Source organism: Morchella importuna (assembly GCF_003444635.1).
Source record: "Morchella importuna strain M04M26 chromosome Unknown Morimp01GS006, whole genome shotgun sequence".
In the NCBI taxonomy this organism is placed as follows: domain Eukaryota; kingdom Fungi; phylum Ascomycota; class Pezizomycetes; order Pezizales; family Morchellaceae; genus Morchella; species Morchella importuna.
The window spans coordinates 199,719-219,094 of NW_025763403.1; the positions used below are offsets into that span (position 1 = coordinate 199,719).

Sequence of the window (19,376 nt, forward strand, 5' to 3'; positions counted from 1 at the left end):
TGTTGTAGGGACGATGTTGGACTTGTCGCAGTATTAGGTGAAATAGCCAGTGAGGATGAGTCCTGCCAGGTTGTGGCGTGTGGGTGGTATGGTGTTTTCTGATCCGTTGACCAAGCCTTCAATTTGGCCAAGTGCGCGCTCAATTCCTCAAGAGTGATGGATAGGGCGATTCTTTCAAAAGGCCCATGTTATGATGTTCTGACCCATACGCTGAACGCTACCCATAGAGTGATATCAACCTATATGTCGACCCGCTCACTTGTCATCATCGGATGACGTTACCCATTCATCAATGGGCAATGACCGGCGGGTGGGACTCCCATCTGGCAACGTTTCCATATGGGTAGGGACCAAGCTCATTGCACAGACTTGGGTCTTGTAGGCAATTGAAGAGACGCTTCACAATGTATCACTCGGTAATAATTAAGGTTTGCAAGCTGTAACTAAAGTTTAGTCCAACCATTACCATCAACTTCCGGGACATGGACACAGCTACTGCTACCTAGTGTCGTCGTATGAACATCTGACATATGACGGACTGCCTGGGGTTCAATCCCCCGACCTGTAATGGGTTTCGGCACTGCGATATATAATTCAGGGCCTGGCAGGTGCGTCATATTGTCCATACAGAATGGATAAACGCCAAACCACAGAGGAAGTGGGTTCTCCGACTTACTGTACCATGAATTTATTCCTCTGGAGGTAGGCGGGTAACACTTCAGCTGTTTATCCATTAGCCTAACCCCATATTGTACATGAGTGAGGTCGCTAAAAGGATAAACAGCTGGCGTAAGTCGATGCATTTTTTTCTACTAACCGAGAATTATCTCCTTCAACCGTTGCAAGCTCCTATACCCGATCCAGCAGTGGTGCAATAACGTGCACTTGCCCCAACAGTCAGGAACACCTAATTAAAACTCCTGAATCCACCCCAACAGCAATATTGGCTCCTTGACCCGCCCTCGCAGCTATACACCTCGTGCACTCGCTTCAGGAGCTATACAAGCTTCTGCACACGCCCTAGCAGCTCTACCTAGTACTGGACTCGGCCGAGCAGCTATGCAGGTTGTAGGACTTGCCCCAGGAGCTATACAAGCTCCTGTACTCGCCCTAGTGGGTCTATATGCTACTGGACTCGTCACAGTAGCTATCCAAGCTGCTGGACTTGCCCAATAGACTCTGGCCTCGCCCCAGCAGCTATACAAGTTCCTAGACTTGTCCCATAGACTCTGCACCCCCCCAGCACCTATGCACTCGCCCCAGCAGCTGTGCAAGCTCCTACCTTCGCTCTATTACCGAGTGACTTGCACCAATATAGTTGTACCAGTGTCTCGAACTGTGTAAGCAACTATAGCATTTGTAATGAATGTAATACAGCGGTGGGTAATAAGTGATCAGACAGAACGCCACCAAAATACGAGTTTGCAGCAAAATTGTGGCTACGCCGCCCGATGACTTAATACACACCGCTGTACATTGATTGAAAAAGATTGAGATACACATATGTTGTTAATGTAAATATATCAATTATACGACTACTATTCAATTTGATTTATCCAACGCACAGTACGGGGGATATCTTTACCCCCGCCGGAGTCACTACTTCCTAACTCAATTTCCTCCGAACACGTTTTGATTCATCAGGCTTTGCTGCACGCTTCCGAAGATTGAGATTTTTCACAATAACTTCACCTGGTTCTCAATCATAATCCTCCTTATCTGCGTGCTGTTCGGGTAGAGGTTCGACTACAACTAAATCAGTTCCCGAATATATGACTTGAAAAAATTGAACACATGATATGGTACTATTAATTTACCTGCTACAGCTTCTGCTGCCACGATATTTGAACGGAGAGATATAGAGTCCAAAAGAATATCATAGTCTACTTTTACTGTTAGTAAAGCAGAGCTACTAGATAGCGGTAAACAAACTATGTAGATCCCTGTCATCAGTCTCGTCAGGGGAATCTGTATCAGTGTCTGAGTCGTTTGAAATCCGAGTACTGTCAGAAAATAAAACTAAATCCTCATCCAGGTTGTTGCACTTTTTTTCCTTTCCCTTGCTATTGGTATGACAATGCAAACCGCATAAAGATTTCGCCCGAAAGCATGGACATCTTTAAGTTTGGCATTCTGATCTGCAGTTGCATTTGATCGATTGGTATCTCGTGTTAGCTTGAAAGCTGAGGAGAATCGAGATACTGACATCACCAAGTCTTTCATTTTCTGTGCGTTTTGCCACCATCATGATTGTAACAAATTGGGAGCCGGAACCCTTTTTTGGGCGGAAGGTGACGCTTGTTGGCACTAACTCTATTTCTCTTGCTACACAGGCGCGCTTGATAATGCCGTATTCGCTCATAAGGGTAAAGGATTCCTTGCCGGCCTGCATTATACGGCATATCAATCTCTTGACCCCAGCTGAAAGACGATCTACCCGTGGTATTTGTAAGGTTACCATATCCCCCACATGGAATTCCAGGATTTTATTTGCATCTCCGCCCCGAACTATCATTGCCTCTTTGGCCTTGGATGTTGGTGCTCTAACCTGAGAGTAAAGCAGATCCCTTGACTTGGCGATTCGATATTTGACAGTCCGGCTTCATTGCCAACAGGCAATGGTGCAAGCAACAATTGAGGATCGATCGGGATTGACTGTTCCTCACCAGCTTCCTCCTCCACCACCGCAGTCAAGCGTTCTGTAAATAGCAAGCCATTTCCGAAGATACCTTGACCAAACACAATCTCATATAGACCCTTGAGAGTCACTGAATGTTGTTGACTATTCATGGCTAGTATGGCTTCCGGCAATACCTTCGACCACTCGTTGCACCGGTGATTCCGCATCTAAGCACATATTTTTGTCTTGAGAACACTATTGCCTTGTCCGATTAAGCTCTGGCTCTGGGGATGGAGAGCACGTCCATTAATAATCTCAATTTGGTCAGTGAAATCGATTTTCTGTCAACTAGTAAAGCAGATAGGGGCGATCGAATTTGATATACCTGTATACCATGAGTCTGAAGGAGAACAAAAAGGGTACCTTTAAACTCCGAACCATTGTCACACTGCAGGATTTTTGGGGGTCCGAGATGGCTGATCCAATGCCTTAATGCGGTACAAACACTCTCACTATGCTTTGACTCCAGTGGATATGCTTGAGAGTATTTACTGAAATGATCTTTGAAATGACAGATCCATTTGAAGGAACCATCGCGCCTGTTAGACATGTCTACTAAGTCCACCTGTACACGTTCGAAGAGGGTATTCGTAATAATCGGCTTGAGAGGTGCTGTTTTGGTTTGAGTTTTGTTAACCGCACATGTCGAACAATGACTTAGTATCCACTCAACCTCCTGTCTAGTGATCCCATAATAATTCCTATCGATTTCTGCAAAGGTCTTCCTGATATCCGCATGTCCCAAATTCATAATAACCTTTACCACTAAATCAAATAGTTCCAAGTCCGTACCTACTAGCCTGGTGGTTCCGTCCTTTCTCTTTGCTTTTACTGACCCATCAATAATGTCATACTTAACCTTGACCTCATATCTTAACATCCCACCCTGTTTTCCTTCCAACTGACTGATTTCAATCAAAACCTCACGAATACTTTGAACATTCTCCGGCTTGGGACGAGAGCGGTTTTTATTTTCCAGACTGAGAAGCCTAATGTACCAAGAACGTCTTGACTCATCGGGGAAAGCTAAAGTGGCAGGATGAAAAGACATATTAAGAACTGAAAACGGAAAAAGCCTGAACACTGGATATCAGTAGCTAGGAGTGGAGGACGTAGAGAACGGGATACTCCCTCCATTATATATTCATTCCGGCAAGCGCAAAACACTCATACCTAGCTACCCAAAGTGTACCAGTTCAATCATTGTTGGTATTTTAATTCCCTCAATGTTGATTAGTACAGTCCCTCTTTGCCACAAGTCATGACGTATCGTGTAAGTTTCGTTTTCCATTTTTAATTGAATGACGTCCCCCCTTTCTCCTAATATCTGTAGATACAATCTCATACAGCTAACCTTTACCCGGAAGTTACCTTTATTACAAGAAGCAAATAATATACATAATGAACCGACATCTCTATAAAAATAGTGTGATTTATACGTCATCAATATCTAATAATCTTCGAAAGAAAGGTTACCAACAGCCCGTACCTCCCCAAAGTTACCAACAGTCCCCATACGACCAAGAGAAAAGCTACCAACACAATCCGTAACCCCAAAAGAAATGTTAGCAACAGTCCATACTCCCCCAAATGTACCAACAAGAGCTCCAATGGCCTGTACAGGTGCTGAGGACGCTACAGTGCCGTGCACGCTTGCTGGGGAAGCTGCAGTGGGTATAGTACAGCTCTAGTGACGTGCACAGGCGTTGGGGACGCTGCAGTAGGTGTGCTATATAGAGCTCCAGTGGCGTGCACAAACGCTGGGATGCTGCAGTCTCCATACCACCAAAGTAAGAGCTAACAACAGAACCTGTAACCCCAAAAGAAAGCTTAGCAACATCACCGAAGCCACAAAAAGAAAGTTTAGCAACAGCCCATCCCAACTGGAAATCAACAGGTAGGTTACCCATACGCGGTCTCATGCCTGTTCGCGAATTGGTAGTCTAAGAGTAAGGCAAGGGATACCACCACCCAAACGCGACGTCTGAGGGACCCGAAATCTTCTCCGCGAATAACACTTAGAACCTGATACGGCATCGGGCAGTTTATGGCTTCTAAAAGGCTGTATCTGGTGGTAAAGAGCTCTCATGGCTCAGTCGTTCCCATGTCATGATTCGATCGTTCTCATGTAGTCTTTGAACTAATAACTGGCGTGGTATTCGCGAACAGCCTACAATATTCCGCAATATCTTCTTGTTCGTCGCTTGCCTAGGTATTTCGCGAACGGTTTAGCGTTGTTCGTCGGTTGACGGTGTTCGTGGAGTGCCTACAACATTAACCCAAGTCTCTGGTATAATCTTACACAATTTATTTTGTACCTTAGTGGTTTGCGCGCTCTTCTTTCCTATGCTATCGCCAGCGGCACTGATGTAGCAAGGACATCTTATGCCTCTAGATGAACATACTAGACGGAGTAATACCTAAAGGATTCGTCGTGGATGCCATGGGGCGCGGAGACCAGCCTAGCATTGAGCTGGCGACGACCAGCCTATCTCGGTTGTACTGTCAAAGCTGCCGGACCCGCTTTTTCTCTAATATCTCGAGCCGCAGAAGATTAATAGAGCAGGTTACAGAGCCTTACCTCTCAAATATCACATATCCTTGTTCAGTAGACCTTGATATCTTATATTAATATTTGGATAACCCAAACACAAATATCGCCTATCTCACTCGCCAGCTCTGGAAGGAGCTAGAAACGTACGCTATCCAAGCATATGTATTAATGATATCTATGACATTACAGGGTGGTACGGTACCCCTGGTTGCCGTTCAAGTGGGTAACCTACATGTATGTTGATGTATGGCGATTGCAGCACAAGATAGGTATACTCTTCTATACGCAGCCACCTGAAACCTCTTTTCTGATCCCTGTCTCCAGCCCTAACTCGCAGCATGTATAGAAGGATACATTATCTGGTATATAACTGTCGGGCTGGCTCTACCTCTCCTTCAAGCCCCGAATAACAAAGGCTATCACTCTAACCCTCACTCGGACCATACCTATCGACTGTCCATCATGGCACACGTTCTACACGTTATTCTACCTCCCACCCGCCACCTACTCCATGAGGCCATACGACAACGCAAAGGGGGCAAACTCGCCCGACTACTCAGAGATGGTTGGAGCCCGAACACCACGGATAGCAAGAATAGAACGCCTCGCCACTGCGCCGCAAACCACGGATGCAGAACAATTGTTAGTCAATTAATCGATGCTGGCGCAAACCCAAATGCCGAAAACGACGCCATGAAAACCCCTCTCCATCTTGCTACGAGTCACGGATACGAAGAGACTGTCGTTTGACTACTCGAGCTTAAGGCAGATACCAATACCCAGGACATCCACGGTTATAGGCCTCTCCACTGCGCCGCGAACCACACGTCCAAACACATGTCCACAGCGGCAGTCGAAATACTACTCCAGAATGGGGCAGATAGATCCCAATATCAAAGACAATGATCCTTGTACCCCTATCCACTGGGCTGTTCGCTGCAGGTCCGTAGCATCAGTCTATCTCCTACTGCAGGTTGGAGCAGATGCCCTTATCCCGGAGATCAATGGTTATACGGCTCTCTACTTGGCTACGCGCAACAAATCGGTAGTAATACTCAATCTGCTACACCGGCATGTAGTCAATCTATTTTGGCAGTATGCATGTGTACTCAATGAACTACTCCAGGATGGAGTAGATGCCGATGCCCAAGATGAACGTGGCCACCCGCCACTCCTGAGGGCTTTCAGCTGCGGATACGACCACATTTCCCGTCTATTGAATGCCGCTGCAAAGGCTACGAACAGTCAACGCAGAGAGAGCGGCAATACTGCTCGACAGGCCTTCAAATGGGCCCCATCTTATATGGGCTTGCCCGGGCTCTTAATGGCCTGGGCTGGGCTGGGTATCGGCTGAAATAATTGGGCCAGGCCGGGCCGGTGTTTTTTCGGGCCCGGGCTATGTTAACTGGGCTTGGGCGGGAAAATTGGCGTTTTTCAGACACCAAAAGGTATTTTGTATAGGTAAAAATATTAATGCTACTTAGAAAGTTCGAACTGAATCTATTTTAATCCACGCCATGCTCTTCGAATTTGTATCGCTTATGTTAGGCCACTTAGGCTTAGCCCGGGCTTTTTTAAATAGGCCGAAGCTTTCGTGGGCTGGGTTGGGCCGTGCCGCGGTATTTTCCAGCGCGGGTGAGCCCATTGGAAGGCCTGCTGCTCGACCGCTCGAAAACGCAGAAAACAGCAATCCGCAAGACAAACACGCCGAACATCGCTTCCTTTTAAGAACTCAGCGATACAAGCACACTGCGGCTTGGTTAATCGATGAATATAATAACAATACCGCTCTTCTATCCTCAGATAGACAAAGTAGCAATACCGGGGATAAAAGGCAAGATATCCTTCTCCTATGGGTGGTAGAAAAGAGAAAATTGTCAACTAATCGACTCTTAATCAGACGCCAATCCTCAACGCGTGGTGAGTACGATCGCTCTGTTGCGGTCGGTCCTAGGATCACGCTCACAGCCAGTTGCTATCGATTAGCACTTCTACTCCTATGTGTAGTAGGATTACCTAGATGTTGGATTAGTTCTATAGCACACTATCTAGAGGTACACATAGTGATTATTTCTTCTTCAGATAGTTTCGAAAAAGGATGTGTGGGTCTCAATGTACATATTTCCGATATTGGAGCAGTCAACCAGGCTGCTAAATCAAAATCAAAAAGGCTTAGAGGCCCACTAGTACATTTGTGTGCCCAACTACACTCAGGAGTAGCACCCCTCTACGTGGAAATCGATGCCCTGTTAAAGGAGACTGCATTGGACCATATACACGGTTCAAAACATCGAAACATAATGAAGATCTATCTTTCCCTGAATGTCCACCTGAGTGTATTTCATTCCGTGCGTCCGAGTAATGCACTGACGATATGACCTTCGCTAAATGTGCTTGTTTTTACTCCATGTTCGTTCCTCCAGCTAACGATGCGGATTAGATTACTTGGTGGCCTCTCAACATCACACCGCACTAGAAGATCACATTATACACTGGTACACAAACCGTACACATGTCCTTACAAAGTAGTAGCCCTAATTCTAATTTTTTACTGATATAGGGGGAAAAGCCCCTCCTACTATACTTGGCCAAATTACTGATGTCGGGATGAGTGTTACCCTGCCGAAGCACCAAATCCATTCCAAGATAAGATAATTTAATTACAAAGCTTTAAAGCTCATGTGAGTGTACCTACTTGTGCCGGCTATTGCAAGATCAGCCGACCGGTCCTTCACGGTGATCAGTAACATACAGCAGGTTTCAGTAGGCGCGATCCACCCTCTCCAGTTGTTCGTTGGTACTACGCCCCAAACAAGCCTTCAAAAATGATTTAACAGTTCGATTCAGTTTAGTTCTTTTCCTCCTAAATATTGAGTCACCTGAGTATCTCACATGCGCTAGACCGGTGCTCAATGTAGGTGGAAATATGTGGCGGGTACCCAAAGGTGATAATTAAAGGAAGTATGTAGGAGAAGTGAAGTAATTGATCGTGTTATTGTTCTAGCAAAGGGGGGAATGCCCTGTATTTATACTAAAGAGAGGTACTACAAAAAGTGATACAATGAGTTATAGACGTATGAGTATTAGAATGACTAATAGGAAAGCGGGTCATGTGTGAGTCATATGCCGATGACCAATACTATAATGTAATAATGAGATAATGAGAATAATCCAATACTATGAAACGTGCCGAACACTCTGATGAATATTCGGACGCGTTGAGATTTAGGTAAACCAGTCCCGCTGGTCACAGTTAGCGCCGTTCTCAATAACTCACTGTAACAGTGTTTATATTTTCTGGCCCATACACCTATCAAATGTACGGGCATCCTATATAGCTGTCTTGACCAGTTGATAGATAGGTTAACTGAAAAACTTGACGTTCGATGTTTGGGTCGTCCTATTGACCGAGGACAGCCCGATAGGCAGCGTCCGCTGAATGGGACAGAAAATCACTCCGTACTAGCGTTGTGCTCTGGTGTCAGAGGTGTACAGAAAGAGGCCGAGGTTGCACCACCTACCTGTGGGTTCCGAGGCGTTTTGCGCAGTGTTGTGCTGTCCGAGTAGTCTGCAGGTAGGTTGGTAGTGTCGCCTGGTGGAGGGTTGCACAGAGCTACGGTTGGAGGTCGATGTCGGTGTGATATATTGGGCAAGGCCGAGTGATATCGTATGATTAAGTGGCGTCGGAGTTGTGGGTGGGCGGTATAGGTGAGGCTGCATATTAAAGTCTCTATCTGGGGTTAGGGTTACTTTCAACTTCTTTCGACTGTTATTTTCCTATTTTGACAAAGCCCCTAGAAGATCAACCCCATTTTGCTTCTTTGATAGGCCTCAAAACCAACTGAAGGTCTCTTCGATCCTGTCTCTTCTCAAGATAAAACCTCAACTTATCCCACCCCCATTGCCATGCGGGCGCTATCTCGGAACCTTTGATTTAGTAGGCTACTAGTATTTTGGTTGTTACTTGCCAATTTCCCCTTGTACACTCATATCACCGGGCAAGAGGTCCATTGCAAAGTCGCGTAGTATGGAGAACCTCTTCTCCAAACATTTTGTACCGGACATCTTGATGCGTGGGCTATTGATATAAAGCGTTCAAGTTATGTAAAGATCGTACTATCATCATTGAGTGCGTATTTAAAGTTCTCATCACTTCTTTGTTATGTGTAAATTTATATACAACGAAGGCCTGCTCGCTCTACTTCGGAAGAGTCTAGTGGAGAATAAGCTGTTGTCTGTATCATTGATAAACCTTTGTGTCACTTGACTATTTCGAGTAGTCATGGCGCATCACTCGGTCATATCTTATCACTCGCTCATACTCTATCACTCGGTCACGGTCTATCACTTGCTGTCTGTTTTTTTTTTTTTTTTTAATTCATTGATCGCATGAACCCTATCCCTTTGTCTGTTAAAGCTTCCATGCCATAGTAGAGGGATTAATTTTGTATGGGAGATCCGTTATTTGATAAGGGTAGATGACAAGATATGTTTCCTTGGGGTGGCAGCCTCTACCACGGCGGTAAATGCATCACAGGATGCATTGCCCACGTAAGCCGGGCAAGTAAATACATCAATTGATGCATAACCTGTTCTGAGTTGTGTAAAGTCGTATTCTGGATGTATTATCAAGATGCATTTCCCACCGTAGTAGAGAGCTATTAACTGATAGATGAATGGATAAAGCTGTGGCGGTGCTTGGTGGCAGTGCTTGTGGTATTAAGATTTTTTTTTTGGTTCAATTCAGTTACTCGTGTATGAAGCCAGTAAGCTATGACACTTGCTGGTCGCCACCACCAGTCTAATAAACAATATACAATGACTTGATTGATTCATTGACTACCTCATTAATTGTATGCACCCCGGAGATTATGAATATGAGAAGAAAAGTATAGTTCAAAGAATTGTGCTATTTAGATTATGATTGGCTTATTGAAGTATATACATGAAATCGCTTCAACGCGATAATGCGTAAGGTCCGATGCGCGTACGTGGGTAATGGCTGGTTTGTATGTGAGCTTTCGCGGCGATAATGGGTAGGGGGGGGGGGTATACTAGGATTCCGTATTATCTAATTCCGCAGGTGCATGTCTTTGTAAAAAACTCCGGCAGTGATGTAGTGAGATAGTTTTTGAGGACTGTAGGGAAATAGGGCATGAGGCCTGAGGCCCAGTCGTTGAATGGAGATTGTGTATGAGTTGTTTGCTTCCATGAGCACATCTAGATTTGGGGGGGGGGGGGGGGGGAGGGAGTGGACCCTTCGTCGTTCTGTATCGTCAAGTCTATTGCCCCCGTCTTGTGTGAGTACGATTCCCTCAAGCTACATTTTTTTTAATCCTAAGTTCTTGATGTTATCCCCTACCAGTGAGAACATACAAACCCCAATGAAATATCACTCCTTAGATACTAAAATGATATCATCATATCCCACGGCCTCGGAGATGAAAAACAGTATCCTGCCTCCGGGGATGAGTTATCCAGTTAAATACAGGTTAATCCTCTAACACCGTCGTCGTCTATGCCAAGTCGCTGGCGTGACACCACCACAACCACCCAACTGTCCCAACCACTCCTACTCAAACATCAAACTCCTCCTCACTCATCGCCGCCATCCCTTCGTTCGTACTGACGAGAAACGCTATTGGGGCTGTTTAACTTGTTCCAGCGACTTTTAGCTCTAGTACACCTAACCCACACTCCGCGCCGCACGAGCGTGGCTGTCTTTTAGGTCTAGATGCCGCATGTCTTGGCCACCAAGAGGGTGTTGTACCGCCGCTCGGCGCGCTGCTCGACTACTGCAAACCATTTTTGCTCCTACAGCATCACAATGTTAGGGGGGAAAAAAAAGATCTCGCACTACAAACAAGGGAATGCTCAACCGCTATCGCAACCGCAATCGTGTCAGGTAGAACCCACCACTCTCTTCACCGTCTCTGCATGCCAGTGCTTAAAAAAACCCCTCAGAACTGCCTTCATCCGCAGCGCATACAACGCATCCGCCGCATCCTCTGGGACCCTCGGCTTCTGAATCTCCTCCTCCTCTCCCGTAATCCTCACCGGTGATCTTGCCCATGTTCTACCGCTATCCCTACCTCGGCGCGCACTCACCCCTCACTCCGCCTGCGCGCAGCCATCTCAACCGCTTCGGTAGCCTCGTACGCTGGCAGGCTAGCCAGGCCATTAAACGACCTGCGCGCAGCACGGCGCGGGGCGCGGTAGTACTCATCGGCCGACGAGATGTCGGTGGCGTCGGCGGCGTCGTAACACTACGGCGTAAACTCTACTGTCACCGCCGTCGTCGACGGCATTTCCAGGGAGCGGCCATCGATGCCTTGCTCCTGCGCTGCGAGTTAGCCGGTTGGCCCTGGAGGTAAGGCGGTAGGGAGCGGAGGGAGGGGGGGAAGGTACAGATAGAAGGTGAAGAAAGCGGTCGTAGATATTGTCGCCGGGCTCGGGCTGCAGCTGCAGGATGAAGTGCAAGTAGACCTTGTCGAGGGTGGGGTTGATGCCCCGGGCGGCGACCACAACATCGTAGACTCTGTAGACGGCGCTGAACGAGTTGTTGCCCCCGTGAAGACGGCCGCGAGGGAGATGATTTCGTGCAGGATCTGGGGGTCTGTATTGGTGGGGACGGGTTTTTAGGGGTTTGGTTTTCTTTGTGTGGATGTGAGAATGGAAGAGAGAAGATGAGAGGAAAGAGAGAGAAGAAAGCGCGGAAAGAAAGAATGGGGATTTGTGCTCTTGTCGGTTGGGGGCGGAGAAGGCCGGAGGAATTTATATATATAGATGTATAACTCTATGTCAAAAATCCTGGGACAAGCCCCCGTAGAAACTCGCGGTTGCGTTGTCCCATCATCTTTGAACGAGAACTATCTCTACTACGGCATTTTATGCATCAATTGATGCATTGCCCATATTAAATAGGCGAGTAAATGCATCAATTGATGCATAACCTGTCGTGAGTTGTGTAAACTTGTAGGCAAGACACCATGGTACATTTTTTGGGTGGCGATTGTGTTTGTAACACAATTCTATTGGGTTAGCCATTCTACAATTGTGTTCCTGACACAGTTGTGAAGAATAATTGTGTCATGAACACAGGAACATTGTGCTGTAATTTCTGACTTAGAACTTTTAGAACTTTGAACCATTAGTTATTGTGTCCACAGTTCTACAATAACCTTTTTATATTTTCCGATTTTTTTGTTTTATTTTTATTTTCATAATTGTATATTCTTCGATTTTTCTGTTTTATGATTATTTTCATAGTTTTATATTTTCGATTTTTTTATTATTATTATTTTCATAATTTTATATTTTCGATTTATTTGTCCATATCATAGGTTTATAGGACCAAATTGAGCAATAAAATATGTAAATTGTTCAATGGCCTAGCGGTTAACCTGCAGGTAATGATATATTTATATATATAAGGCTGAATGCCCAATCCCTCCACACTCACCTCCTCGGTTTTTACTAGTATGCCAGGAGCACAAGTCTATAGTGTCAAAAACACACTTTACCTGTGTCAAGAACACAGTAAAACCACACTTTATGTGTGTTTTTTTACACAATTTTAACACATTTCTGACACACCAAAATGGTGTTATAAACACAGTTCCAGTGTGGTTCCAGCACAGTTCCAGCACAGTTCCAGCACAGTTCCGGCACATTAATGCCACATTATCGGCACATTAATGCCACTTTATCGGCACATTATTGGCACATTATCGGCACATTATTAACACATTGTCGACAGCAGGTAAAACTACAGATACATAGCGCATTTTGACTGTGTTACTAACACAATAATACGACACATAGAAATTGTGCTACGAACACAAGCAAATTTGTACCTTGGTGAAGATGGTTCGTTTCCTAACGACATTATTCGATTTAAGCTTTTTGGTTACTACAGTGGTTGTATTACATCAGCGCCTGTAAACTGTGAACGATTTGACATGCCAATTTACACACCCTATTGGTGACGCAATACATGAGGTGATTTAACTAACAATTATACCGACGAATTTACACACAGCCGTACTACTAGTAGTACCACTAATTTGCTGTAATGATATTACCTACGAGCTTGTATACAGCCGTACCCCCCTCCCCTAAAAAAATCCTGAACGATTTAACATGTGCATTTACCGATGACTTTCCTGATGCTTTTGCACATAGCCATACCCCCCACCTGCAAAGCTTGAACGACTAACCACATACCTTTACAGACACTAAAACCGATGATTAAGAGTTTGCATCGTACTGCAATCCGTGTATTGATTTTACAAACGATTATACTGACGAATTTACCGACGACTTTACACCAAGACCTGTAGAGTGTGAGAGATTTTACGGATAATATTACTGACGATTATACACAATCACTACCGGTAAAGCCTGAACAATTAAGTGTTTAGTTATACGAACGATATTACCGACGACTTAATACGGCTTTGCTACTTACTATAAAAAAAACCTGAACGATTTTGTAGACGGTTATACCAACCATTTTACATCAAGGCCTATAAAGCAGGAAAGATTAAGTTGATGCATTGTAAACGAAATGACTCACGACTTTCCGCATGGCCTTAAGCTTCTCTATAAAAATTATGAGCGAATTTACGGACGATTATACTGAGACTAGTATCCCTGAGGAGTTACCCCCAACCGCATTCGCACACGCCATGAATGATATTACCGACGATTTAATCCATCACTTTACTGACGCTATTTCCGACGATTTATACATGACCTTGCACAGTACTGTAAACTTGAAACACTAAGTTAAACAGATGATTATAATAAAAACTTGCCTAACGATTATCTATCTAATGGCAATTTACCGATGATATCACTAACGATATTAACTTAACGCCGGTAAACTGTCAACGACTTTACGGATATACTCAGTCGTTGCAGCGATATCCGAACATTTAATTAACGTGCTAGTACCGACGCTTTTACATGTGCATCATAAACCTGCGTGATTTTACTAACCGTTTTACTTGTGCATTTACTTGTGCTTTTACGCCCTCGCCTTTACATCGTGAACGACTTTACAGGTGATTATACTAACGATATTACTCTCCACCTTATTTTTCTAGTTGATTTTACTAACGATTATATCTACGATTTCTCCGAGTCACCTTTCCGCGAGGTGCGTCCACGATATTGTCAACTACTTTACATACGATTTTACCTATACTTTTACATTTACAAGAATTCACGTCTCTTTCCGTGACTTTACTAATGATATTATCTACGATTTTGCTGTTGATTAGTACAACAGCCGCTGCATCAACAATTTTACAAACAGTTTTACAGACGATTTCCCGATAACTTTTCTTATGCACTATTACTTCGAGTGATTTTACGGACGAAATTGCTGATGAAATTACACACGCGTTCATGACAGATTTCTATTTGTTAATTTATACTGTTGGTGATATTACCCACAATTTTACCAACAACTTTACTAACAAATATTTTAAACTTTTTGGTAGGATTTTAAAAAAAAAAAAAGAATATCCCAACAACTTAAGTAAAAAATCCTCTGACGAGTATACAGATGATATTATTTATACCCTGTAAACCCCATGGAAAAACCCGAGAATATAGCAATCTGTTTTTTTAGAGACTAAGCCCGAGATATTAGCCCTCATATTAACATCCATACCTTCATATCCCCACTCACCGCGCATTTCTGATCTTGAATAAATCATATCAGCACCACTAAGTTTTTTTCTGCTTATATTTTCTTTTAGGTTGAGGTTTAAGATCCAGCGGAGTTTGAGGAACCTGGATAACATCGTCCTTGATATATCCAGTCACCAGGTTTGTTTTCTCTTGCGGACTATTGGGGTCGGCAACTAGAGATCTCTTCAACGGGTAACGGTGTTTGTCGTTTCCCTATGGTACAAACTTTCTTAGGGATTGGGATGTGATATCCCGAAAATCGGGATAGGTTATCCTGTGGGAGGATAACCTTGAGACATTTGGGCGTTTTGGGTGTCAATGATAGCTAAAGAAGGAGATTTTGCTCTAATTATCCCCGCCAAAAGATATATGACTCAGTTTATCTTTAGGTAAAGATACAGGTTTCAGGTTATCTTTACCTAAAGATACAGGTTTCAGGATAGGTTATCTTTTCCCGTGGATATATATCCTTTCCTACGGATATAATCTAATATCCCATCATAAGGATACGGACTTTTACATAGAATAAACTGTTCTCCTGCTGGTAGTATTTCGCATCCCTAGCAATTTTGGACTTAGACAAATTCGGTTTTTTTTTGGCTGTCGGATTTTTAAACCTAAGCTTGATAGTGGTAATTTGTACTAGGTCTGTATCTGAACCACTGGCATAGTTGATAGCATCCACTAGATACAATCACCAATCTGCAAGTTCGATTCCCCTAATCTACATTTTTTAAATTTAAGTTCTTGATGGTATCCCCTACGAAGGGTAGGATATCCCCTACCAGTCAGAACATGCCCACCTCCATGAAATATCTCTCCTTAACTGGGGATACCTTATCATGTCCCGGTGAAAAAGGATAACTTATCCAGCAAATCGAAGGGTCGTACCCAATAGTTAAGATACCATATCCCTCCTAAAGGGATTGCTTATACACCTAGAGCAGGATATCTTATCCCACCCCGGAGATGGTATTTGCCCCAAAACAGTATCCTGCCTTCGGGGATGAGCTATCCAGTACTTTGTCCTCTAGGGGTTTGCCCCTCCGACTGCACTCCGGCTTGACGGCTATTTTCTAGCACTAGCAACCGCTCTTGAATTGCTGCTGCATGTGTCAGGATATCCATCCCACTTGGACGTGGGTGCCCAATCAACTCCGGATGGCCAGGTATTTTCATGTTCCCAAGCATCCGAGAGTTATAAGTTCCCATGGCCGGGGCGTGTCCCATGACTCCATTTAACGGCAGTTCCATACTTTGTCGACCATATTGTAATGCAGTCCGCAGACCTCGTTGGTTCGCTGGAAGTGGCGGGGGACCCATAACTTGTGTTGTGTCTTGTATAGGAATCTGGGACTCAGGATCAGGACCAGGAATCAGCATTTTTGGAGGTTGACGTGTCTTCTTTTGGTATTTATGGAAGGCATATGGCTGCGAGTCAGGCAAAGAGGGGTAGTCGTGAGCCAACTCCAAGCCCAAGGCAGGAGGTCTACCCCCCGACCTTTGGGCACTCATCCTTCCGATGTGTGCCTTCTTCCTCACACTACCATTTTGGGTTCCTGGCATGAATAGGGTAGAAGGAGGAGTTGTGAAGACGTCCTCTAGTCCGAATAATTTCTCGATTTCAAACCCGTACTCTTTTGCAAAGTCCTGGGTCTGCATAAAGGCCTGTGTGAATGGACCATGGGACGGAGTGGCTTTACTGGGTGGCTGAATGGGAATAGGAGGCGGCCCCATATCCCCCTGGACGGCCGGTCCAGGTTGAGCAGAGGGGGGTGTCGTTTCCCTTTCAACATGTGGCTCAGGTTGGGCAGAGAGTGTTCTTTCCCTTTCAACATTTGCCACTTGTTGTGTGGAAGAATGTGTCTGTTGGGTTGATGTCTTCTTCGAAGAGGACGCGATTGACGCTTCATTCTTCTTGCTACCTGTCATTTTCGCGGTATCAACGGTACGTGTTTCGACATTCAATTCCCAAACGCTGGAAAGACGGGAGCTAAAACCTATTGGTTAGTTAAATGTTTAAATAGAACGCCTCCACCTCTCTCACCCGGATAGACAATGATCATGGTTGAGAAGGTAGCATTCACGCTTTATCTTCAATTGATTCTTTCTTCTTTGTCTCAACGGCCTCCTTGCTAGCCCTCACTGATCTGCTGGTCTTCAAAATATTCTCGGTTTCCACAACCGATACCTTTCTAGCAGGTAACTGGCGTTTTGACGCCTGAGTGCTTGTAACTGCCTCCTTTCCTTTGCCCTTTTTAGACGTTGGATCGGGAACGGTATAATACTCTTCATCCCCACTGTGGTACTCCTTGTCAGTGTGGATCCACATGGTAGGTCGCGTACCCATCGCACCTCTGACCCTGGATAGAATGTTTTTGTATTTCTCCTCGTCATCTAGGATATCCTGTCTGCACCTAGGATAGGAAAGCGGTACCATGTGTCATTGTTGTTCCACTTACGACCGAACTCTTTGTAAGTGGGAGAGAACGGGTAGGTCACCTTTACTCCATTAACCAATATCGTATACTCCAAAGCCTGTTTAGGAAGGGCTGGGAGCTTCTTTGCAACATTCTTTGCCACAATCACAGGTGCAGGTTCAGTGATAGCAACGACAGCATGTTGCTCACTCTGAACTTGCTCGCTGGACTTCGTGTTACAGGAACTACGGAACACTGTTCTAAAAGGTTTAGGACAGGGAGGGATACGAGTGACGGGTTGTGATGCGAGAACGGACGGGTAATGGAAGGACAAGCATAGAAAGGTATCGGGTAGTGTGGGGGCATGCGGTGTTACCACACTAGTACTATACTATTATGACGGCACGCTTACTAGTGGGTGTCTCACCCGAAATAGAATAGGAAGCGGGGCTTATGGCTGTAGGCTGTTCTACTTCGGGAAGTAGGTCTAGGATAATAGTATGGTACAGCCCGGTGACTGGCAATTGCAAGGTTCATGGTTACGTGTCGGAATTAGAATGGAGGACAGAACTATGCGGGGGCGCTTTTCTATCTGGGTTATCTTCGGGAGCATTATCTTATTCTATTATTGTTGTATCAGTTAGCATTAGAAAGCGGGCCTTGGCATAGGTTCCAACATGTATAAATAGGGCAGGATTCTGCGAAGACTTGAGGGTATCATCAACCACCAAGTCAAGGGAATCCGGTTTACAATATCATCAGTTTAAACGCTACAGAATTATCGCTTAGCACTAGCCATTTCCCTTAACACTTTGGCTCTTGATGTTCGTCAGAAACTCTGGCAGCAACTTGTTTTGGGGCAGTAACTGGCTTCGGAGCGGTAGGGGCTGGTTTCGGAGCAGTAGAAACCAAGGTTAGCTGCTGTACTGGGGCAGTAGAAGCTGAGGTTGGTTACTATACTAGAGTAGATGCCTCGGGCTTCCTTTTCCGCTTTCCACTGTAGAGTCCGTGTGTAGGAGGCCTTCCTCTCTTGACGGTGCCTCCATTCAGAACTATATTCATATTCTTGTTACGGTTCTTATTTCTTCTTTTATTATTTGTCAATGACAGGATGATGGCTAACGCAATCTCATCAGTACAATTGTATTCTGCAAGAGCGTTTTTAACCTTGTCTATCAGCAACTGGCGGGTAGCTTTGGTCTTGACGGCAGACCACGGTGAGTCAATTATGAACTGTAGTGGCTTTGCAGAAAGTGCAGTATTAGCAATCCTTCTACGACGCAGGTATTCGAGACGATCATTTTTCTCGGAGTATTCACCACACCTCATCTGGGTTATGAGAGGGGTTTTGTCAGCAACTTCTAGTAGATCTTCAAGAGCTTTCTCGTTTGGAATGTCGAAATTTCCTGTGGCAGATCTCTGGGACTCGTCCTCATCGTCCTCAATCTCACTCAAATTCAGCAACTGTATTTCCAAATGATTGGGTTCTCTGTCTAGGGTCTGCCCCGGCAGCAACTTTGCCCTTCTGCTGCTGCTGCTGCTGCTGCTGTTGTTTTTCAATCTGTTGCTCTTTTTCCTGCTGCTCTTGCTGCTGGAGTTGTCGTTTTTGTTCCTCGATCTGCCTCATCTCCTTCTCTCTTTCCTGTTTGAGACGTTTCTCTTTTAGCCACTCCTTGAACTTGAAGTCGGCCATATCAAGTAGTGTATTTGGAGCTACGTCCTCGCTGCTATCACCCATCTCCTAAGATATTCATTGTTAGTATATTATTATCTAGATGGATATCAATAATTACCATTTTGTATATATCTCACTGTGGTACTGGCAATTTGGTATGTTGGTATTGTTGTGTCCAGTATTAATGTTGGTGAGAAAACATAGACGAAATTTGGTATATTGGGTGCGTGAAGTTTTGCTATATTCTGGCATCTTTTTTTCAAATTCTTGGTGTCGTGGTATCATTTCCTTGTGTTGTGTTGCTGTTGCTGCGTGCCCCGAAGTGATAGTAGCAACCCGTTTTGC

General features: G+C 44.8%; 4 protein-coding genes across 4 annotated transcripts; 2 read left to right on the forward strand and 2 right to left on the reverse strand.

The window, feature by feature from the left end:
* Window positions 1-6,105: 6,105 nt before the first annotated feature.
* On the forward strand, window positions 6,106-6,588 carry LAJ45_02966 (uncharacterized protein; the record flags this gene model as incomplete). Its single annotated transcript, XM_046112557.1, has 1 exon — window positions 6,106-6,588. One exon carries the CDS (start codon window positions 6,106-6,108, stop codon window positions 6,586-6,588), a length of 483 nt encoding a protein of 160 aa, XP_045974046.1.
* A 4,717-nt stretch (window positions 6,589-11,305) lies between these two features.
* LAJ45_02967 (uncharacterized protein) lies at window positions 11,306-11,876 on the forward strand (the record flags this gene model as incomplete). The annotated part of the gene is made up of 2 exons (XM_046112558.1): window positions 11,306-11,591; window positions 11,671-11,876. 2 exons carry the CDS (start codon window positions 11,306-11,308, stop codon window positions 11,874-11,876), a joined length of 492 nt encoding a protein of 163 aa, XP_045974047.1.
* A 4,071-nt stretch (window positions 11,877-15,947) lies between these two features.
* LAJ45_02968 (uncharacterized protein) lies at window positions 15,948-17,268 on the reverse strand (the record flags this gene model as incomplete). The annotated part of the gene is made up of 2 exons (XM_046112559.1): window positions 15,948-16,929; window positions 17,024-17,268. 2 exons carry the CDS (start codon window positions 17,266-17,268, stop codon window positions 15,948-15,950), a joined length of 1,227 nt encoding a protein of 408 aa, XP_045974048.1.
* A 1,042-nt stretch (window positions 17,269-18,310) lies between these two features.
* Window positions 18,311-19,152, reverse strand: LAJ45_02969 (uncharacterized protein; the record flags this gene model as incomplete). The annotated part of the gene is made up of 3 exons (XM_046112560.1): window positions 18,311-18,820; window positions 18,873-19,097; window positions 19,150-19,152. 3 exons carry the CDS (start codon window positions 19,150-19,152, stop codon window positions 18,311-18,313), a joined length of 738 nt encoding a protein of 245 aa, XP_045974049.1.
* Window positions 19,153-19,376: the final 224 nt, after the last annotated feature.